Source organism: Rhinopithecus bieti, unplaced genomic scaffold (genome assembly GCF_001698545.2).
Source record: "Rhinopithecus bieti isolate Rb0 unplaced genomic scaffold, ASM169854v2 scaffold_17939, whole genome shotgun sequence".
Classification (NCBI taxonomy): domain Eukaryota; kingdom Metazoa; phylum Chordata; class Mammalia; order Primates; family Cercopithecidae; genus Rhinopithecus; species Rhinopithecus bieti.
The window spans coordinates 3,102,055-3,126,763 of record NW_016809446.1 but is presented as its reverse complement, the minus strand read 5'-3'; the positions used below and the strand labels follow the sequence as shown (position 1 = coordinate 3,126,763).

The following is a 24,709-nucleotide window of genomic DNA, read 5'->3' as shown; positions in this document are numbered from 1 at the left end:
ATAGAGTCTCGTTCTGTTGCCCAGGTTGGAGTGCAGTGGTGTGATCTCAGCTCACTGCAACTTCCGCCTCCCCAGTTCAGGCGATTCTCCTGCCTCAGCCTCCCAAGTAGCTGGGACTACAGGTGCCCACCACCATGCCCAGCTAATTTTTGTATTTTTAGTAGAGACAGGGTTTCACTATGTTGGCCAGGCTGGTCTCAAACTCCTGACCTCGTGATCCACCTGTCTTGGCCTCCCAAAAACTTAACAGAAGCCTATCTACTAATAACTACTGCATATTTTTTTCCTAGAAAATGTAAGATATATAAGAATAATTTTGACTACATTTTCTAGTTCTTGAAGGAAAAAATGTAAGCCATTTTAGAAAGGAGGAAAAGAAGAAGTTATTTTAGGAGGATGTGGGAAAATTCTAGAATTAAATTCCCAGTGACAAGTCATATTCAATCTATGTTGATAGGAGGCTTACTACCTACATGGAAAGCAGATACCTTTATTATCTGGGGTTTTTCATAAGAAGACATGTAAAATGCACACTAATATCCATGAGAGCAAAAATTATCCACTTGACACTACAACTATATACTCATCAGTTTATCAGCTGAAGAGTGGGTAGAAGGGGAGGGGTAGAAGAAGTAGCTGCAATTTGATACTGCCAGGTAGATATTGCTGTGATGGCCATTACATCATCATCATTATAGTTATATAGGCAAATAGTGTCAAAATGCCTACTTCAACCTCAGAAAGGCTAATACCTTTGCCCAAAACCTGCAGTCATGCTCCACCATCCTGAGAAAAAGACTCATCAGTCAGATAAAATAATAAATGTGGTAAGTGTTCAGCACAACACCAAGAAAGTAATAAGTGCTTAATAGATGCAATTGCTGGAGGAAAAGGAAGAAGGGAAAGAAACAGACCAACAGGGAGGAGAAAGAGGAAGAGGAAGAAGAGAAGAAGCAGGAGAAGTTTAGCAGAGCAAAACTAGCAAGTCGCCTCCATTTGGCCCAGCACCTCAGCTCTCTTTGTTTTCTTTCCTCTCCTGTGGAGTATTCCTGTACTCACACCTTGAGGTGGTGAGGGCCACCATACTTTTGACTCCCTGCAAATCAAAATTGATCTTCTGGAGAGAGAGCGCTCTCAGGCATTTACTCCACTGTTGGGAGGCATGGTCGCTGCCTTACACTCTTTGGATACGAAACGCGTGACTATCCAAAGGTCAGACTCGAAGGTTTTATGCCCCATAAAGGCATCTCAAGTATAAATTACCAGGTGAAGAAATTCTGGGGTCAGCAAATAATTATCCGGCTTCTGTAATTATAGCTCTGGCAGCCTATTTTGTGTAAATTTAATTTCCATTCTATGCTCAAGAGTTATTTTACTCATACCTGCCTAAACATGGAAGACAAGGTACTTGTATTTTAAAGAAAATCTATCTATAGACATATATTGTGTATAAATACATGCAATCTTTTATTATAAATAAAGTGAAACTTAAAAAGAAAATTCTTATCCTGGGTCTTTGTACCCTTGAAAATCCTGTTTACATTTTCAAAGGTGACTTGCTGGGGCTTTTCCCTGCCAGACTTCCTGTGTTTTCCCCAAGAGTTTTGGAAAAGGGCAAATTCCTCACAATGTTTCCCCTCTAAGTGGGGTCAACAATGCAGGCAGCTCACAACTTGACAGCTAAGGAGGAACTGATCTCCAGCTGTCTGATTTAAAAGTCATATCTCGAAAAAGAAGCTTTTGAAAAGGGTTAGTGACTAAAACTGAAAGTGGGAGCCCTGGGCTAGATTCCTTGCTTTCCTCTGACTGGTGCGACATAAAGTAAGACACCCACCTCGTGTGATTCAGTTTCACCATCCAGAAAATAGGATAGTGATATTTTCACCTTTATTATAATAGAAATGTACTTTAACATCACCAGAGAAATACAGTAGATATCTGTATTTTAAATAAGTATTTATTTTTGCATTAACCTTCTTCACTGATTAATAAAATAATATCCTTTCATATAGTTGAAAATGTCTATGAATATTTCTCACAAAACTTCTCAGAAAATGCAAAATTTGAAAACGTGGATAATTTTTGAAGATCAAGAGTACACAAACACGGGTTAGTTCTCACCAAGAATTAGAGATTTCACAATATACCTATAATGCCTACATGTATATAATCTTTGACAATATAAATTAGATAAATCTACTTTTATTAAAAAACAGTTTATTCAGAGCCTTCCTAGCTAATTAGTAGATACATAACTACCTTAAAAAATTAAAACCTAGAGATGTTTGTCTACAATATTTCCCAACACAGTCAGTTTATATATTGGGCTATGTATTTTCTAATTAAAAATTTCATGAATTTTGTGAATTCAATCTGTTTGAACAACCAGGAATCATCTGCATTTTGCTCCACTACAATTCTCCCTCCTTTCCCATCACTAAGAAATGATGATTTTCACTTTCTACCAAGAATATTTATTTATTATATTATCATACAAATATTTTTGATGTTTATACAAAACACCATGTATCAATTCCCAAGAAAATATATGGTAAATAATGAATTGGAAACCATTTGTATCTGTTTCAGAACTTATGACTTATACCTTATGCCACAGTGAACTCTATTCTGCACTCATACAAATTAACAAAATTTCTTGCTAAGAAAGACCTATAATAAAAGTATATTAAGATATTATGGTATTGGGTACTTTCCCTAATGAAAATTACAACTTAATTGGGAAATGATATTAGTATATATGCAATAGTTACAGAACAATGAAGTAAGATTGTGTGGCACCCACTGTTTCACCCAATGAACAAACAGGTAGCTAATATCCAATTTAATTTTTCTTCTTATATTATCTTAATTTCCTCATAGTCAGATTTTCACTGTTATGAAAAATAGCATAAATAAGATAAAGAGCAAACACAAATTGTCAGTTCCTGAGTAGAATTCATACCTTTACCTACTTCTTCTTTCTCACTATATATTTGGTCCTGATAGTCTAGCTTCCACTCCTATCTACCCAACATCAAATGAGGACTTAATTCTGTTTCTCTCTTCTCTCTCTAAACCATGCAATCCTCTTGAAACTGTCTTCCTATTTCATTTATTTTAAATTCTCTCTTCTTTGGCTCCTATGACAGTGGGTATATTGAAGGAAGAATATTGTCCTTGGATTGAGGAATTTCTGAACTTAAAACCTGGCTCCAACATTTACTACCTGTAAAACTTTGGAGAATTTACTTAAACATTCTGAGTCATCATTTCTTTCATAAAATATGGGATAGAGACACATACCTTCTAAAACCTATACATTGAGACTTGTATGAGATAACATGTGTAAGTTAGCTAAGAGCTTTTGTTTCTAACCTCCACTAAACTTTCATGAATTCATATTTCTGCTTCTCACATGTCCATTAATGTGTCCTGTTTATGTATAGCTATTTGCATAGGTTATAAACCTATATTATAGGTTCAATGACTAGTGATTATTCATCAACAAATGGCTTTGGAACTAGCACATAGTAGGTACCCAATAAATAATGACTGAATAGAAGAACAAATACCATTTGGTCTAATAACTAGTGATTATTCATCAACAAATGGCTTTGGAACTAGCACAAAACCTTACACATAGTAGGTACCCAGTACATAATGACTGAATAGAAGAACAAACACCATTTGGTCTAATAACAGTTCCTAATAAAAATAAATGGCATCAAGTAAATATATATCCCGTCACGCTTAGTTCAGAGACATTAACATAGGAATAATGTATATTATTGACTATAGATATATACACACATATTCTGAGTATGTGTTATTTTAAATCAACTTAAAATTTTTAAGTTCTATACTCTTATGAACTATCAAACATATAATAATTAATATACAGAAACATAATAGGCACTTTATGAGTCATCTGAATATTACTCTGAAAACCTTTTAAGCAAAACATTCATCTTGTCCATGCCAGACTCGTAAGTACACTCTCACACATTCAAAAATGCACAATTATTTGCCAAAACTATGAAAACACTATTTAAATAACAAATGAAGACTCTCAGAATGTTAAATATTTGATGTAAAATGTTATATCTATCTCAATAAATTATTACTTTAAAAATTAATGGAGTCCTATCAAACCTATGACATCACCTAAAATATCCTTTTATTACATGGAACATAAAAGCAAATTAAAAATAAAATGTATTTTTGGCATTAGTTCACAGAGTTATAAAATTTCCCATGGTAATACTCTTCTCTTACAAATAAATAAGTACTTGTATATGTATGCCCCAATTTTTAGCATTCCTGAAGAGGTTTATTATATAAATGGCTTGCAGTATGAAGACTGAAAGCATAGAATGGTAATATGTAGTAACTGGTAAGATTGTTTTTCTTTAAAGTTGGTTACCTTACATATAGTATATATTCAGCTAGCTGCATGGCTGACCAGTAAAATAAGAAGGGAGTTTTTGTTGTTTCCTTTTGTTTTGTTTTCACTAGGGTGAAACTGAGGCTTAGAATATCATATGAGTTAGTAGTAAAATGAGAAGACATAAGACCATTTTCTGCAAGTCAAATTAATGGGTTCCATTAAAGTGTTCAATCATCTCCATTCTTATTTCTATACCCAAAATAATAGATGCTATCACAAAAATATGTCATAGTAAAGTACCACAAACATTATAATGTACTTATATGTTATATTATCTTTCTCTAAATTACTTGTATATTTAGTAGTTTAAGATGAAAATTGTTGATTTTTTTTCTACCAGAAAATATACATTGTCATCAGAAAGTACTGACCCTTCTGTTTCTTATATCTAAGTTCTAACAACTCATAGGTGACACTTTTCCCCCAGAAGCTTCAATCAAGCATAAGCACAAAATGTTCTTGTCCGATTTTTGCCATGCCTCATGAGCAAGTTAAATAAAAAGTCAATAGAAGTTAGCATGTGTAGGAGAGGACATTCAAAGGGAGTGTTCCAGCTAAGGTGACACCTGCATTATTACATCTGCCAGAAGTTTGTGGCTGCAGGGAAATGGCCAACTTTACTGAGCTCAATTTAGCACTTGAATGCCCAAGTGGAACTCACCAGGGTTGTCCTAGATTGTTTTCCTAAGCAATAGGCACACCTATGATTTTTCACCACTCACCAATGGACATAGTTTATCACACCGAACATAGTGATTTCGGATGGAAATTGGACCCTTCAAAAGTGCACTTTACCCTTTTTTCTTTAACTACATTGACTGTAAGCAGTAAAGAGGAAAGAGAATATTAAAGTTATTAGAGTGAGGATAGCAAAAACACACATACACACACACACACACACATGAAACCTATAGAATATTACACAAAAGCAGTATCTGGATAATTTGTAAATAAATCCATAGTAAAGTTTATGGCAACAATAGGGAAACAAATACAAATCTTAGCTTCCAATACTTATATGGTATAAATTGTATCACAATGGTTATGTCTCCTACTTTTGAACATGCAAAATGAATGAAAATAGATGTTTTTTAAGTAGTCATCTACAACATTGCTAACATAAACAGCAGCATTGTACATAAAAACAAGACAGCAAAATGGACCATTCCAGGAAAATTGCCCAAAATGAATGGAATGCACAAGAACAAACAATCATCATAAATGGTGGAAAACCTTCACTTTGATAATTTAACATGGTGTATAGCACAAGCAGAGGCTGGCCGTCTTCTTTAAGCTCATCACTTGAAGCAAAGATTCAAAACTTAATTCAGCTTAGTTTTAGCCAGTAAAAGAACAAAATTATACAATTTAGGCAGATATAATAAAATCCCCAAGCTGGATACGTCAGTCAGAAATAGCTAAAGAACCCCCCCAAAAAAATAAGGAAATAAAAAATTTAAAAAGAGTTACAGCCAGAGGGATAAACAGATGCTTAAAGCTGGTAATTAGTACTCTCACTTTTTTTTTCTTGCCTGTTCATGTGTCTTTTTTTTTTTAAGTATCATGAGTGTCTTTCAATATAAAATTGCCAATCCAAATTGGTATTATAAATAATAATTTTGGGGTGTAAAGTCCTGAAATAGTTCTTTCTCACAAGCTCTATTATAGTTGAATTCCTTACATACTTATAGCAAGAGGGGTCCAACAGAAGGATGTTTGTACCTGTGCTTATTTATTAATTCATTATAACTTAATTATATATGCTGGTTCTACCACGATAGGACTATTACCCCTTTATTGGCTGCTGTTTCTATATTGAAGGTGTCTGTTTTAGGTTGTCTTATTTCTTATTTCCTCTAGATGTCATCTACACCCCTAAACAAATCTGTTTCTATACCCCTAAGCAAACCTGTTCCTGTGTGTATATATATGCTTACGTTTACATGTATTTAATATATTTACATGCATATTTACATACCATATACTTGATATGTAAGTATATAAGCGTATACATATATATAAGTATTATTTTTAAGCAGTATATCATATACAGAAATACAAATATATTGTATTTGATATTTAAGTATGTAAGTATATACTTAGATGTAAGTATTCTTTTCAAGCATCGTCTACAACATTGCTCACATAAATTGCAACATTGTACATAAAAACAATGTTTACTTTTTAATAAAAAAGGTAAAAAGTATATAAGTAAGTACTTAGATATCAAATATAAGGGGTTAAATAGCAAGTATCCTGGGCTCTGGAGTCCTGCCTAGGCTTGATCCCAATTCTGACACTTATTAGTACGTGATGTAGAGGAAACTGCTGAATCTCTCAGTGCCTCAGTTTACTATCAATAAACTTATGATGATCACGGATTTCTTAATGTTGTGTTAGGAATTAAACAAACTAATGTGCTTAGAACAGTGTTTAATATGTAGTCCAAAAATTTGGTGATTATTATCTTTACTTGGAAGGCATTCAGAATTATTAAACTAAATCAAAATTCAAGTTTCAGTATTAAGAGTTATAAATTCATTATTTGGTTACAGTAGGGAATTGGCTATATTAGAAGAACCTAGTTGGTGAAGACATTTGACATCTTTATTTGATTTATCATACCTGCACTTCCTCTCTCCAGGCAGATCTTTATATGACCAAAATTGAATCTATGCACTAATAGAAAAGAAGAACTAGAGGTGAGATTTTTATAATTTCTAACAGATCAGAGTAAGGATATTTTTCTTTTAGTATTTATTAAAATGCTACATGGGAAGGGCACAATGAGTGAAAGAGTCGGCAGTGGGAGAGTGAGTATGGGAAAAATAGACTAAAATCTGAGTAGCTTAGCGGTGAAGGCTAATGGACAGAGATTATGCACATGTTGTGGTTCCACTAAAAATTTATATAGACTTAACTTTCCTCAAACTCCTTGCAGGGTGATCTGACAATGTGAAGTTAAACAACCTTTGGTGACCATTAAACATCTAAATTCCAAAGCATACATATAACAAGTATTCGTATCCTACATGATACAACTTATATCACATTGAGTAAAAAGAAACTTCTCAAATCCTGAAGAAATCCACTGTAAATATGTTATCACCCTAGGCCAGTGAATGCTACTACACCAGCCTATAAATCTGGGGAACTGCCTACAACAGTCAGCTTCCCCAGCATGCCCTTGGGTAGCAATAAGCAGTTTAAGTGGAAAAGGAGAAAGTCAGTGAGCGTAAGTGGGAAAGATATTTTTTTTTTTTTGGCTAAAGCTGTCTAAATAATGGTTATTACCTAAGCTGGTAAGAATAGATATTGCTTCAGAAGTCTTGCGAGGGTTGCCATTGCTACTATATTCGGGTATTAAAGACAGCATACTGAGTTCTGAGGGGGCAAGCACTCAAAGCTAGGATGCTGAGTTGATTATTCTGATACCTGTTATAGATTTTATGTTTGTCCCCGCCCCAAATCTCAGATCGATATTTAATCCCCAGTGTTGGAGATAGGGACTGGTGGGAGGTGACTGGATTATGGGAGCAGATTTCTCATGAATGATTTAGCACCATCCCCTTGGTGCTCTCCTGGCAATAGTGAGTGAATTCTTGCATAATCTGGTTGTATAAAAGTATGTGGCATCTCCCCCACCGACTCTCTCTCTCTGGCTGGCTCCTGCTTTTTCCATAGGACACAGCTGCTTACCTTTCGCTTTCCACGATGAATGTAAGATTTCTGAGGCCTCCCTAGAAGCCAAGCAGATGCTAGCACCACATTACGTGTAAAGTTTACAGAACCATGAGCTGATTAAACCTCTTCATAAACTACCCAGTCTCAGATATTTCTTTATAGCAATGCAAGAATGGCCTAATATACCTATCCCTCTTGTCTCATCACCCTGCAGAAAGATGAGACTTCACACATCATCATCAGCATGAATCATGTTTATCTCTCCCCTTCAAGGAAGGGGGTTTCTTATTGTGATTTCTGCTATCTCACAGGCATAGAAAACTCATCAGTTATTTCCATGATGCCTACCTAGTTACAACCATTCTTTTGTTTTCCCCATCTCAATCTGTGAATATTTATATATACTAAATATATGAGTATATTCTTTTTTACTATTTTCCATTGTATTTTATTTTAAAATATATTGTTTGAAGTTATTGCTTAAATAAGTACATTTATTGTTTACATTTCAAACATGAAAACTCTGTTCTTGTTTTATATTTCTTTTTTTATATTATTATTTTTTAAGTTTTGGGATACATGTACAGAACGTGCAGGCTTGTTACATAGGTATACACGTGCCATGGTGGTTTGCTGCACCCATCAACCCGTCATCTACATTAGGTATTTCTCCTAATGCTATCCCTCCCCTAGCCCCCCAACCCCTGACAGGCCCCGGTGTGTGATGTTCCCCTCCCTATGTCCATGTGTGGGTATATTCTATTTTGGACTCAAATTCTGAACTTCACTTCGGATGACTATATGTAAACACAAGTCAGAGACTGACCATCAATTTAGCGATATGCTCATCGTCTGCTACTAAATGTATTTATCGGACTTTAGAATTTGATCTTGATTAACAACTGTAGAGTAGGAATTTTTATTCATTAGCATAAAGGAGTGCTATTTATCTTTTGATAAGAATAGCATTTGCATCAGTAGCTATCATTAATTGCTTCCTTTAAAAAATAGGTCTGATATTAAAATAAGTGATGCATCATAAAGGAAATTAAGAAATGATACATTGCAAAATACATAAGCAAATGAAAACTGTGAGTCTGAAAATGAATCTTTAAATATCTATCATATCTACATATCTAAAATCATAATACATAATACATATCTAAAATCATAAAGTTACCTTTATTATAACAAATAGTACTTTTATTTTCAGAGGAAAAGAAAATTTTCTTGGGCCCTCACAATATGTCAGATGTCATTTATACTTATATAAATTAAGCTTCACAAAAAAAAAACTAGAAGCAGAGATTAAGAGAAAGAACATGAAGCTGGAGAAATGAAAGAGGTAATGTACCTCTGATTCTATAGTGGGGAGGACTGTGCACCAATCTCTCTGGCTCTGTAGTCTGCTCCTTCCAGTGCACAAGGATGGAACCAGAAAACCCACGTCTAGCATTCTTACTTTTCTCTTAAGTTACTTCTCTTTTCCCAAGTGAGATCCCCACTGCCTGTCTTCCCAAGGATCTACATGAAAAGTACAAAGGGAGTGCGGCACATTGGCACCAGAGATGGATGATAAGGCAGGAGAATTCTTGAGTTCTCTCAACACACAACAAATAAATCGATAGCTCCTAGGCCTACAGCTAAAGACAGCCATTCTAACACAGAAGCAGTTGAGATCTTCAAAGTAAACCATAAATAAATACAAATGAAAAAGAACAACTAATCTTCTCAGCCCTTCTCCAAACTGGCAATACGTAAGTCAGCTGTAGATCATTAATAGGGAGCTCTTGTTACTGTTGGAGCAGTACATACCTTGATGACTAAGCCTCCCTGGATATTGAGGGGCTGAGAAAAAGCAGAGGACTTATGACCCAGACTAATGGTGAGTATAATTAAAATAGGGCAAGGAAACTCAAGACCTACATACTTAACATTCCATCAGCTGTCATATCCTTTCAACTTCAGACCCCTATGTGCCACAAAATGATTGAGACAGGTAGCTTTAGTGGCCATCTATTCTTGTTATTTATCTAATACCACTAAATAACAATCATTATCAAATTGCTATGTGTGCATCAATGACACTTCAAAAAGAAAGGAATTAAACCATAAAGTGACACTCAGATAATGAGCTCAGGGTTTAGGTTTGCTAATGCCACGGATCATCTGTGAGGTCCACTCCAGGTTTACTTTAGCTCTTGCTATATAATAGACACTTCAACCTCTCTGGATCAAAAACAAATTTATACAGTAGAGATGGTTTTAAGTATACTTTTTTTTTAATTTTTGAAATGATATAAAGCTTTTCATAAAGAGTTTTAAATGTAGATCATTATGAACAATAGAAAATATCCCTATTTACAAATATATTTATGCCAGAAAAATGAAGATTGAAAATGTCAAATTGCAGGCAAATAAATGCAACAGAATGTGGAAGTCAGAAAAATATTGTAAGTGATCTGTAACAGTGTGTTATTTTAATCCTCCAAGGACCTTTTTCACTATCAATATACCCTTATTTATGCTTAGTTAGAATCTCAAACTGCCTTCTGCTTGTAACGAAAACTATTCAATTAAAACATTGAATTTGTCCAAAAATCAGAACGTATATCAAGTGGAAATTTAAATCACAATAACATCTGTTATTTTCTATCCCAGGTCTTTTCCACTGCTGTGACTGGCATACTGTAAGTTTCTAGCACCCCCATGTGGCTTAACTGGAGTGGTTTCATAAGCATTTGAACTCAGTTGCTTTAAACTGAGAACGGTAGAAGAGACTATAATTCAAGACAGAAGTTCTGCTGGCATCATAGACCAAGAAAGAAAACTTAAGTCAGCAAAATTATAAGATAAATGTATAGGCTCAATTCCTAACTTATTTGCTATCTACTGTTCATTTTATGTGATGACTAGAAAGGATGATTTACAAGCAACAATAGCTAGTTTCATCTTCGTCAGATACAATTCCTCAGCTTTCAAAACCAAGCATTTGACATGGGCAATAATTAAATAGATGAAAAGAACCTAATTTTCTCAAGAAGAAAAGCAAGTGCTTTATTGCCCAGTTTGTCCACATATTGATCAGGCAAATACAGCAACCCAACTATATGTTGCAATTGCTGAATAGTTGAGCAATCCAGGTTTTGAGATCTTCCACTGTCCTCAAAGATATTTTAAGTGATTAAAGTATCTACATTTTGTCAAATCATTTGAGAACAATTTTATACAAAGAAAATTTTCCTTCTCTAAGCACATCCCTAGTTTGCAGGTGAGACGTCTTTCCAATAGTAGTGTATTTCAGAGTGCTTTTAGAGGAAAGAAGTTCAAGAGGACTATATTGTCTTCCTTAATCTGCTAATAAATGCTCCTCTTATTGAAGATAGATGTTTAAAACTGATCCATGATTTCATCAGCCTAAGGTGCCCCAGCAAACAGTTTTCCCATGAAAAATTTAAAAGCAGATTTTGAGGCACCTACATTATCAAAATATTCTCAACATAAAGTGAAGTTTAAAAATAATTGGCCCTGATGGAGGTAAAAATGTAAATTAGTCAGAAGTAAAGAGTGTGTTGAGAGAAACCTGAATGTGGCTTATTTGTATGCTGAACTGAATGTCCTAATTTAAAAATAGTAGAACGCAAAAGGAATACATTTTCTCCTCAATATACAGCAATGTATAGATTGATATTAAAGGGGAAAACAGACTTCAAAATGTAGAAGAAAATTTTTAGAAAACAGAAATATTCATTTCATTGATTAATAAAATTTAAATCTAGAAAGTATTTCATAATTAAATAATAATCATAAATGTATACCAATTTTGTGCATTCAAGAGACCTTATTACTATGTCTGATGACACGGGTGGGAATAGAAGATGATTAAAAAGATTAATGGATACATTTCTAAAGATAAACATCTAAAAAAACCTGCCATTTGTCTCCTGGCTGCAGGTACTATTTTCCAACATTGGCACTATCTACCTCATTGAATCACAGTGTTGACCAAATGCTTAAGAGTAGGAAGAATACTCTTCAAAAATTGCACTGAAGGTGTCTGGCATGAATGAGAGCAACACTGCCTTACCTGTTGAGCCCTTTCAGTGTCTTTTCCATGTTTAAAATGTCACGCATCTTATACAAAAACCACTTGTCAATGTATGTGAGCTTCTCAATCTCATCAAGGGACATGTTGTCATCAATGGCCTGCCAAGAGGAGAAGAGATACTTTCTTTGGCAAACATTTTTCTAAATGTCTTATTTGGTTGAAAACACATAGGAGTCATGCCTCTGTGTGTTATTTAGAGAGCCTGAGACTACAGACTGAGTTATGAAACATGAAACTGACATCATTGACATTCCTTCCAATAAACATAAAGATGGTGCCAACTATATCCACAAATGGCATACAGAGGCGGTGCCTGCCTTGAGTTATCAGAGTGGTGTGTTCTCAAAAAAATCTCCTCACAGGTTTTGACTCGCTCCTCTTTATTTGATCATGTTACCCATTATACCCTAAATTTGGTACATCTCTTTGGAACTAAAGAGAGTCTCTTGAAACTACAGTTAAGCCAAATTGGTAAGAAAATCTAGAATTAATATAATGATCACTTAACTTGTATTGTTGGTAGTTACCCTGTAGGAATAGCATATTTGTATCACCTCAGTCCACATTCACACAAACATACAACAGTCAGTGAGAATTTATGGGTCAGATCTGGCTTGGCATTATTCCTCCAGAATATTTCCCCACGGATGGCTTCAAACAAAAAATTGTTTTGAATCAGTCACTATGATTTTTGTGCTAAGGCAGGCATTTTTTAAAATCCTAATATATTCCAAAACAATGTAGTAATAACTTCTCTTCTGATAGGCAGCTCAGCCTCTTCCTCAAGCTCACTTTAGCAATTTCTCAAAAGTAAAACTAAACTATGGGTCATTAAGCTGAGTAGAAAATTCAACTGAAAGAAGAGATAAACTCTCAAAACCAAAATCTTTGTACTAAAAGATGTCTATTTTTATTCTTGTATGTATGTGTATATGTATATATACCCAGCGAAAAAAATCAGAAAATATTCCAAGAAAACATATTTTAGAATAACACACTGCATTTTTAAGATCCATTAATATTATGTAACTAGTAACTCTGCCATTATATTTCAGCCCAGGGAGCTTACTTTTCTTAAAGCTTTTACATAATTGTAGTATCAGAGAGACCATGATTATAATTGTTGAGCTATGGCATGGCTCATAATTTTGTTGACTAGAGTAAGATGACATTTAACAGAAATACTCAAAGCCATGTTCATTTCCTAAGTCAACTGTTGTTTCTTTTGTTTAATTCTCCCTGTATTTACAGTCAGGTTCCCAAAGACTTAACATTCTGTCTTACTTTCTAAGTGATTAAAGGCACAATTAGCTGTTGGCCATCAACACTGTGAGGTAGAGAGAACCTTAAGTTACTGAAACTTTTAATAGATCAAAGGAAATTTTCACACAAGCACATACAGTGAGGGAGGGCCTAGAATCCTGTAGTCATTTCACTGGAAGGAAGGAAAGGACAACTACAGTCAAATTCATGATTTCTTTCACACACATACACACACACGCACACACATATATATATATATAGAGAGAGAGAGAGAGAGAGAGAGAGAGAGAGAGAGATCTGGGATACATGTGCAGGAGGTGCAGGTTTGTTACATAGGTTTACACGTGCCATGATGGTTTACTGCACCCATCAACCGATCATCTACATTAGGTATTTCTCCTAATGCTATCCCTCCCCTACCTCCCCACCTGCCAACAGGCCCTGGTGTGTGATGTTGCCCTCCTATGCTTATATGTTCTCATTGTTCCACTCCCACTTATGAGTGAGAACATGTGGTGTTTGGTTTTCTGTTCCTGTGTTAATTTGCTGAGAGTGATGGTTTCCAGCTTCATCCATGTCCCTGCAAAGGACATGAACTCATCCTTTTTATGGTTGCATAGTATTCCATGGTGTATATGTGCCACATTTAAAAGTTCATCATCACTGGTCATTAGAGAAATGCAAATCAAAACCACAATGAGATACCATCTCATGCCAGTGAGAATGGCAATCATTAAAAACTCAGTAAACAACAGATGCTGGAGAGGATGTTGAGAAATAGGAATGCTTTTACACTGCTGGTGGGAGTGTAAATTAGTTCAACCATTGTGAAAGACTATGTGGCAATTCCTCAAGGATCTAGAATCAGAAATACCATTTGACCCAGCAATCCCATTACTGGGTATATACCCAAAGGATTATAAATCATTCTACTATAGAAACACATACACACATATGTTTATTACAGCACTATTCATGATAGCAAAGACTTAGAACCAACCCAGATGCCCATCAATGGTAGACTGGATAAAAAACAAATCCATGATTTCTAACAGCAAGCAAGATCCTGCCAGTCCTAAGACCTCATCTCCAAGCACTGCAGCTTTGCTATATAACACCGCTGTAATGAAGTCTATAACGACCCCAAACAAGTTTAAGGTTACTTTAATGTTCCAAAAATCAAAAATAATGCCCTGCATTCTGCCCAAATCAAAAGAGGTGATGATCCAGTCATCCTGAAATAAGACTGCTGTAAAAATCAGACCTCAGCAAGTTGCTCTTTTCTAAGAATCATGAAAGCAAGCAAAGATTTACACACTCCCTTCATTCTTTTTCCCCTTCAGCCCTCCACGGTCCTTACACTCTTTGTCAAAATCACCAAGTTCCTGGTTGCTGTGGAAATGAACAGTAGTGATGACCTCTAACAAACAGAAATCAGTTCCTTCTCCCAGCACTCGAGCAGATCATAATTTATATGCAGACCCTGCACTTCTTGTTCATACATAGGGTACCCTGTGAAAGAAAGAACCTCCACACGTTTTTCCCAGATTCTCATCCTTTATAAGTCTGTTAGAAAAGAATGAGAGATTTGCTTGAGTTTTACAGCTTAGCTGGGAACTTGGAAATACTTTCCTTTTTCATCTCCTTCAAAGTGACAGAAACATGATTGCTAGACTTAAGTAAAAAATGTATTTACTGTCCTTTGCCTGAGAAAAAATTATATACATACACACACACACACACACACACACACAAACACACACACACATGAATGTCATGAGCTGCTTCTTAAGTAAAAGACTGAAATAGGGACAATAAATGATGAAGGTGAAATGGTTTTCTAAAATAACTTCTTATCACTGCTATCCCACCCACCACCACCAGAAAAAAATTCTAATTACCTTGAAACTCAACATGGGAAAATGCCCATCAAGAGATAATAGCAACTCCCAGAATTTCAGTAGGGTTTAAATATTTTCCATTTAGAAACCATAAAAGTGAGGAGAATATGCATCGGAGGCAATGAAGGCAATATCCCTTCCTCTCCTTCTGGTCTCTTAAGGACTCAAATATGGACATAAAAGTTGCGATGAGTTGAAAATCACTAACAGCATTTTTCTGTTTCTCCACAGGCAAATTACAAAGATGGGAATCCCTTTAAAGAGAAAGTTCATGTTTTCATCTACTCATCCCACATGCACGCACACACACACTGACATACACACACACACACACACACACACACACACAATGGTCAGCGGAGCTTTGTAGAACCAGTGCGGTTTGATACTGTTGGAGGATTAATGCTTGTGCTTCTTTAAATGTCAAAAAGCCTTTCAGGGATTTCTGACCAGACAGATTCCAGCTGCCCAAGTCACCTTTTATAAAATCAGATGAGCTGAAACTTCAAAACTCTAAGCACAGTAAATATGAAAGGAGATTAACATGGCATTTAATTTACATGAGAAGCAAGTAGTGGAGGGAAGTGAGAAATGTAGAGCCTTTTTTCCTGAAAGTAAGACCAATAAAATAATTACATGGAAAACCCTATAATCATGGGGGCCCTTTATAGTCTGTTGCTGGTTTTAAACACAGAAAGAGAAGCAAATAAATTAAGATTATTCTAGACTCAAGTAGCACATACTAAGGGACATTATTGTATGCACCTTCCTTTCTACAATACAATTTTACACATTCAAGGAACATGTAATAAAGTTAATAGGAAAGGACAAGTCAACATTGTCAAATCTATTTAAGAGTAATAGTACTAAGTATACTTAAAAGGGGACATTTTATCTATTTAATCATCCTTTAAAACTGCAATGTGCCCTTAAATCCAGGCTTAAAGTCAAATAAAAAATGATAATTTATAATTAATTGTAGAAGACCCTAATGAAATCTATAGACATTTCCAGTTTAATAATATAAAATAATTAAAATTTTCCAAAATCCCTGATTTAAAACCACTTTGTGATTCAGTTTTATTTTAATGTCCAGACTGACTACATTCTGGAAAACAACTAGTAGCTCTGGGCCCCTGTAACATCTTACCTTGGCAATGGCATAGATACGGGTGCTGCTTGGTTCAGACAACTCTTTCCTGACATCTAAGTTAGATGGCCATTCTTTGTTCATTGGGAGACGGGGAGTGAAACCTTCTATAGATGGGTGGCACATCCGTAAAGCTTTCTGGAAACTCTCCTCAAAGGTACGACCAATAGCCATGACCTGTAATACATATTTAAGATCTCATACTGAAAGAAAGAGCTTATGTATCTTTAATTTGTAACTGAACTGGATGTAAAATATGTTTCATAAAACAAGAACAAAAAATATATCATAATGCCTCTCAAAAAAAGGTGATCCTTTTTTTCTTCCTCTCTCACTTTCTCCACGGTTTTGGTATAATACGTCTTCATTAGGTCAGTCTTTTACCATTCAGGGAGTTCAGCTGTATTTGCTGAGATTGATGAGGAAATCACCTGTACCTGCTCTGGACCATAGTATTAAAATAAGAAATTCAAAGTTGAAGATAGAGATCTTTTCTTAGTAAGATCTTGCTTTATGCAAATGTTCTTTAGAATGGACGGCAAATAAAGAGAAACCAGAAATATATTAACACAAAAACAGAACTATTTGTAAATAAGTATCAGTCAGTATTCAAGACAGGTTGGCTTTCCTTATAGCTAAGCATTAATATTAATAGAACCTTGAGAGTGATAACAAATACTGATGATTATGATTTTGAACATAGGAGGAGACTAAACTTCCTATGACAAATTCAATGTGTCTTTCCGCAATCTTTACAGCTCATCTTACACTAATCAATTAGAAAAATTATGTGGTGATTTAGTTTGGACAAGTTGCATGTCAGAACTAAACTTAAATTGATCTTGCAACCTACCCAGTTATTTTCACTGGATAAATATTGTTTTCGAATCTTTTCATAGAATAATAGATTGCTGTGCATTTTTGGTCTCCAATTTAAAATAATAGCAGTCATAATGCTATCTTCAGTAAACTTTTGTGATTCCTCAAATAGACTCAAATTACCATTAATGTCAGTTTAGGAAATCTTCATGTCAATTATGTGACAAGATACATATTCAGTGATCACTAAAGCAAAACAGATAACCTTTTCACACAGTTCCAAATTTAATTAGAAATAAGGGAAAATTCACAAGAGCAGGAATAAACAACCTGTTAACGCAATTCAGATATGCAATTTGCAAGTCATAGTGGTATCTTGAAGAGTTAGACAATATGTTTATAGATTGTCTAGCCTGGGCATGGAAAAGACTGACGGAAATCAGACATTTTATGGTTCTGTAAAATTAAGGAAATATTTTGGGTATATTTAAGAAAATTTGAGGTATTACATATTTAAAATTTGGCTGAAATTAGTTCTATAAGTAACTCTCCATATATTTTTATTATTCTTAAGCAATTCTATATAATGATACATGGGATCCATTAAAAAAAGATACCTATATAATAAAGGAATATATAACTATAAATGTTTGCTCAAAAATTGTGCTTTTCAATACTCTCTCTATATATTTTTGCTTTTTGAAACAGGTTCTCACTCTGTTACCCAGGCTGGAGTGTAGTTGCACCATAGGGCTCACTACAGGCTGGACCCCTTGGGTTCAAGTCATCCTCCCACCAAATTTGCCCTAAACTATTAAAATGCACCTCCCTTGAGTGACTATTTCACATTTTTCAGTGGAATGACTGTAATGGGCTTCCTCAACCCTATTCTACTATATTCTTATAGCACCTATATATAAATACTATCTTTTAATATTTACCAGAGATTAATAATTCATCATATATTTGTGTCAGTTCAGATATTCTGAATTTACCAATTGCAGACAATGTATCTCAATTATCTATAATCTATTCATTTTTTATCCTCCCAGTGTCTTGCATGTAGTAAGAATTCAGGAAATATTTGCTCACTGTTTGAACTAAATATAAGGTGTTAGACAACAAAAGTCCACCTGACCTTTTATTTTTTGTTTGACAACAAAATTACTTTAAAATCTTTCATTAGTATCTTACAAATTAAGGAAGACAAAATGTAATAATTCTGCCTTTCATGTGTGAATATGATTGACCAGTAAAACATTTCTTTTTCTTTTTCCCTGTATTGGTGACAGATTTAATCTATATTTTCTGTGATTAGTGACCTGCATTTCTGAAATGGCTGGTCTGGGTTTAGCCTATCATCTGTGTTATGGGACAAATAAAGAACAATATGGAACAATATATCACAAGCCTTTTACTCTGTACTCTAACCAGCTTAGATACATAGACTAAAAGCTCCCACACTGGCCACAACAGAAATAGAGATGAGATACAGATAAACTAAGATAAATGGTAGATAGACAAATGATAAAGACTGAGATTTGTTCATACTTCCACACTCAAAACCTCTACCCCATGCAACATTTATGAATACTAATTTAATAATAACAATAATGATGGATTACATTTATTAAGGGGGGTATTATAAGAATCCTGCAAGGTAGGTATTATTATTTCTATTTTGTAGGTGTGGATCCTGAAACTCAGTGTCTTGCCTGGGAGTCTGTAGCTAATAAGTGGCAATGCCAAGAGTAATATCCAAGTCCAGCTGGTTCTGAGGTTCACGTTTTCTCCACTATCCCAAACCTTCTGGATGCATAAAATGATTAGGACTTGGTGGAAGGAGGCAAGGGAGTGAATCTCAGCAAAGATATGAATTCCTTTCTTTCCTCCCACACAGAAGAACACTGCATCTTTGAAGATGCAATAATCAAAGGCTAACTTTAATTTCAAATAGTATAACACAGCACATTCTAAAAGTCTTCTAAAGATGTTAAAAGCTTAGAACTTTTAGTATAATTAAAGGGGCTTAATAATCCACTATGCTCTTATCAATTTAGAATTTTAGAGCTAGAAGGACCCTGAGAGATGATCTAGTCCAGCCTATTCTTTTATAGATGTGGGAAATGAGGTCTCAGGAAGTTAAAGCCACAGTTTGCATGAATGGACTAAAGTTGAATTCTTAAACTCAGTTCAGTGGTCTTTTTTAATATATTATATTCTATATTACTTTCTGGATTTGGTTATAAAATATATTACAACTCAGTTATATATATATATATATGAATGTGTTTTCATATATGTATCTATATTATATACCCAGACATATGGCCTCACCTTTTGAACAGGAAGGCCTTCAAATCCAGCAAAATGGCCATGTAACATATGTAATATGTTAACAGTCAAATAGAGACTGTTGGCATATTAGTATGCTAATATCCAGGCAACTTCAACACTGTCAATTGCACCTTTAACACTGTCCATGTGTTGACAGTATCCAGGCAACTTTAACACTATTAATGGTGTCACAAATTTGACAAAATAACTGAGAACAAGAAGAAAATTGATTAATAAACCAAGGACTCACCTCTCCTACACTTTTCATAGAGCTACCAATTCGGCTAGATGTTCCATGAAAACGGTCAAGATCCCAGCGGGGAATCTTGGTGACCATGTAATCCAGGCTAGGTTCAAAGCAGGCCGATGTCTTCCCAGATACAACGTTCTTAATTTCTGGAAGTGGGATTCCTAGGGCAATCTTTGCAGCAATGAATGCCAATGGGTAGCTATGAAAAGAAGACAATTTTTTTTTTCCTTTGAGCAATTGTTGAAAACAGACCAAAACATAAATTGGTCTTTCTTAAAGTTTCTGTTATTATTCTACTTCAGGGTATAAGACACTTGACTCTCTGTTCTGCATCAATATTTAGTAGCCACTTGCGGAATAATAGGAGTCATGATACAAAGTATAGAGGCACAAGTCACAGGAGAATTTACTCTCTTTGTACTACACGCATTGCTACAAATCTCAACCTTCACCTCTTCAACCTAAAATCAATAGCTTTGTTGATAAATAAAGTTTAACCTCCATTTGTGTTTAACCTCCACTAAGATGAGAATCTGCAAAATATTTTTTGAGAAAATATATACATATCTGTACCTAAGAAGACAGGTACAAGGGAGTAGGCATTTCAAGTTTGGGTCCTTGCCCTGTCTCCAAATTATAAATGATAGCAATATCATTTACCTCAATCAGAAAACAGACTAAAATTAAGGATTAATCTGCACTTTTAACAACATCTGCAAAGTGCAATTAAGAAGCAGATTTTTCACAGCCTGCTTTGGCCACCTAGATTTTGATTCGTTTGTGATTAGCCAGCAAACAAAGCCAGCTAGCTATATCATTTACCTCAATCATAGTCTTTGAACTTTGGACTCCTTACAAAACTAACACTTTGAGAACTTGGCTGTCTTTATCCAGAATGTCAGTTTGGGTTATTTTGTTTGAGAAAAGAATTCATAGAACTATAGAATTAAAAATGAGTTCTTTAGTACAACTTCCATCTAACAACTGAAGAAAGTGATAAAGACAATGAGTGATGTGCCCCAAATCACTTGGTCAATAGAAGAACCAAATGAGAATGCAGAATTGTGACTGCTACACAGAGGGCAACATGCCTTTCGCCACTCCATGCAGTGCTGAGGAACTACGTAAAAAAATCTAAAGAAGTAAATATTTTGTTCATTTAAATGCCATAATTTAAGTGTAAGATGCTAAATATATTATTAGAAACAAAAGGTTTTGATTAACTTTACCTCCAATCATGCCTGCTAGTGGCTGTTACATAGACAGCAGATTTGTTTGGTTGTAACATTTACTTGTGAAAAAATTCCACACTGTTCAGTCTTGTGGAGTTTTGATAAAATAAAAGTAATGTGTATTGCATGCTTGAGTCAAGTGAACTATATTTTCTGTCAACTATTTGCTATGGGGCTATATACCTGAAGAAAACAGTTGAAAACTAAAATTAAGGATTAATCTGCACTTTTAACAACATCTGCAAAGTGCAATTAAGAAGCAGATTTTTCACAGCTTGCTTTGGCCACCTAGATTTTGATTCGTTTATGATTAGCCAGCAAACAAAGCCAGCTAGCAGTATCATTTACCTCAATCTGGCAACAAGCTCATTAATAATCATGTCCTCAGGGTCCTATAAATGATTTGGAGCTAACATACAGAAAAGGGGAACACAGTTTGTAAATGCAGCACAGTCTTCCACTATCTGTCAATTTTTCATTTCTGTCTGCAAAGAATCTGCAAACTCATGGTCAATTATTCTGGTCTTACCCAGTGGCTTTTGAGGCCAGAGCAGAGCTTCGGGACAGTCTGGCATTCACTTCAATGATGCAGTATTCCATTGAGGTAGGATGAAGGGCAAACTGAATGTTGCATTCACCCACAATGCCCAAGTGGCGAACAACATTGATTGAAGTACGTCTCAACATCTGAAACTCAGCATTGGAGAGTGTCTGGGCAGGAGCCACAACAACTGAGTCACCTGTATATCCAAGAAGCACTCATTACTTGGTGGCATATTGAAATAACCAACTTCACTGACTTAACCATCTACTTGCATGATGTAAGACACAGAACAGTCTGAGGGTTTGTTGGGATATATATGTGAAATCAAGTATTCCCCCAATTCCTGTTTCCCCCTGTTACTCTGATACAGTACTTTTAGAAACCTCTCTAACTTTTACCAAGTTCATCTATCTAATAAGTAGCTATCAAGGCTTCAATCGTCTACTTACTAGATTGACTTCAACTTCCCTGCTCTTCATCTCAAATTATTTCTCAAGTTCTTCCTTTCATAGAATATTATCACTCAGACTGGCTCATCAGTTGGCTTTCTGTATCTCATCCCTTTCCATCCTCACTTCTCTCATCATAGCCCCTTATATTTGCAATCTTAGTCTCCATCCCTTCTGCCTTCAAACACGGTCAGATCTTCACTGCCTCGAGAAGTCTTCTCCCAACGTTATCAGAGGACCACACAAAGCTTCTCTCTCATTCTTTACATAAATTCCTTTCAACAGAGCTCCCAGAACTGACTTTGCAATGAAATTGTTCTCTTGGACATCCAAAAGAGCCAAATTAGTTAATCAGCCTTGGTCTTACATTGCATTTGAAACTGCCAAAAACAAAGCTCTTTGATAAGATAGTTCTTGCATTGGCTTAGTTGTTACAGTTCTACCCTGATTTTCCTCTTAACTCTTTATTCTCCCCTTCTATATTCAACAGTAATACTTCCTCTTTCCCCTGCCCTATAAATCTAAATGTTTCCCAGAGTTCAAAGTTCAACCCTATTCTCTCCTCTTTCTATACCTATGCCCTTGAATACTTTGTCTATGCCTATGACTTCAATTATCCCCTTTATGCCAACAGTTTCCAATGTTTTTGTTATCAATTTCTTTATTTCTATTTTATTTCTTAAATTCCATCTCCACATTCTCAACTCCCTTTTTTGACAGTTCTGTTCACACCTCAAATTTAGCACTCTTGAATCCTAAGTTATCATCTTTGCCCTCTTATCTAACTAGTGTACTTCCCTGAGAAACTTATTTCTATTATTGTGCCTATTTTCTCATTTACTGGGTGACTAACATCTCAGTCTGCTTTAAACCTTCTCAACCTCCCTTCTTATTTTTCAACATCAGGTTTTATGGCTCTTATTTCTACCATATTGCTTACCTTTGGCTTTTCCTCAATTAAATCAGTATAATAATATCTTCCTTATTTCACAGGGCTTGTGTGAAGATCAAATTAAATGTAAGAATATTTTCAATACTGTAAAATACTATACTTGTCCAAAATGTTATCACTAGTCTGTCTACTAGAAATAGTAATTTAAAGACAACAACTTTATAAAGACTGCCATGGCCATCAAAGACATTGCTAAAATGAGCTGAAAGCATTGCTATAGTTCTTGAATATGCTTTGCCTACCTGTGTGAACACCCATGGCATCAACATTTTCCATGTTACAGACAGTGACACAGTTGTCATCAGCATCTCGAACCACTTCATATTCTATTTCTTTCCAACCTGTCACTGACTTCTCCACCAGAATTTGGTTGGTCATAGCAAAGGCCTAGAAATTGGTGACAAAAGATATCAAAGAGTAAGAAAAATCTCTGGCTTCAACAAGGATATTTGGCAAAATACCCTGGCATAAATCCTGGTCAGCACTGAACTCTCAAACCCCATCTCCATTCTCTCCTGCACAGAAGGCACAATGTGTCAGAAAATCAGTGAGGTACTAGGAATAGCATCCTGCAGTGAATATGCTTGATTTACATTATTGAGGCTTGCCATTCAAAGTGCTGATATGACATTAAATCAAACTAATTTAGGAAAAAGAGAAAATAATTGAGCAATCAGGCAGAGGGAAATGAAATTATTTCAGCAGCTAGGCTTCTGTGAAACCAGAAAATGTGATAAGTGTGAATAAATATGGAAAAATAAGTCTAAAGACTCCGGCTCTCTCTAAAATAGCTGAGGGTGCTTTGTGCAGTGACACACACAATAAAAGTTAGTTGATGTTGATGAGCAGGAGAAAGGAGATGATGATGGTTGTAAACAGTTAGCCAAGATGGCATATAAAACTTGAGAATTAGAGAATCATATGGGACTATTATTATGGTTAATCACTGCCTAAATGCTTAAATACTCTGAGTCATATATCATGTATGCCTGATTAGACAGATATGAATTAGCATACATGAATTAGCATAATTATCATTTCATATTTATGGCACACCCACAATGGGTAGAATACTGAACCCAAAATAGGAAAGTGGTAATCTCTGACCTTAGGACATGCAGTGGCTGATAATCCAAGAGAGAAATGTCTCATTGTCTTGTAATATATTTGATGTGGAATGACAGTGAAAGGGAAAGTAGTTTGAATTTTTTCAAATTATAAATAGGCATTAAAATAATAACAATGTAAGTTTTTCTGTAATGTGCCTTAATATGATTTTTTAAACTTCAGTCATCACTACAGGCTCCAGCACGTGCAACTGAAAATGTGACACATTTGTCCCCACAGCTGCCCACGATGAGGTTGTCAAAGTGGTTAGAAAAATCAGTAGCCAATGTTAACAATTTAATAATGATTAATTTGTCATTCCGGTTGCCTGCTAAAAGAAGAAATCTAGGAAACAAAGGGTATAAATTTGGAAAAGTATTTTGCATTATAAAGAAGTGAAATGGGTATTTAGATACAGGGAATTGAAATTATCTTCACCTGTTTCCTCAGCTTGTTTTATTTTATT

At 35.1% G+C, this 24,709-nt stretch overlaps 1 protein-coding gene across 1 annotated transcript in view; it reads right to left on the bottom strand.

Annotated features, from left to right (window-relative positions):
• CPS1 (carbamoyl-phosphate synthase 1) overlaps nucleotides 1-24,709 on the bottom strand; it is a 119,628-nt gene that overhangs the window by 46,124 nt on the left and 48,795 nt on the right. The window contains exons 15-19 of the mRNA XM_017889347.1: nucleotides 23,379-23,523; nucleotides 21,721-21,931; nucleotides 19,960-20,158; nucleotides 16,554-16,730; nucleotides 12,219-12,337 (exon numbers count right to left, since the gene is read on the bottom strand). Of these exons, the coding sequence (XP_017744836.1) occupies nucleotides 12,219-12,337; nucleotides 16,554-16,730; nucleotides 19,960-20,158; nucleotides 21,721-21,931; nucleotides 23,379-23,523 (851 nt within the window). The remainder of the gene's footprint in view (nucleotides 1-12,218; nucleotides 12,338-16,553; nucleotides 16,731-19,959; nucleotides 20,159-21,720; nucleotides 21,932-23,378; nucleotides 23,524-24,709) is intronic.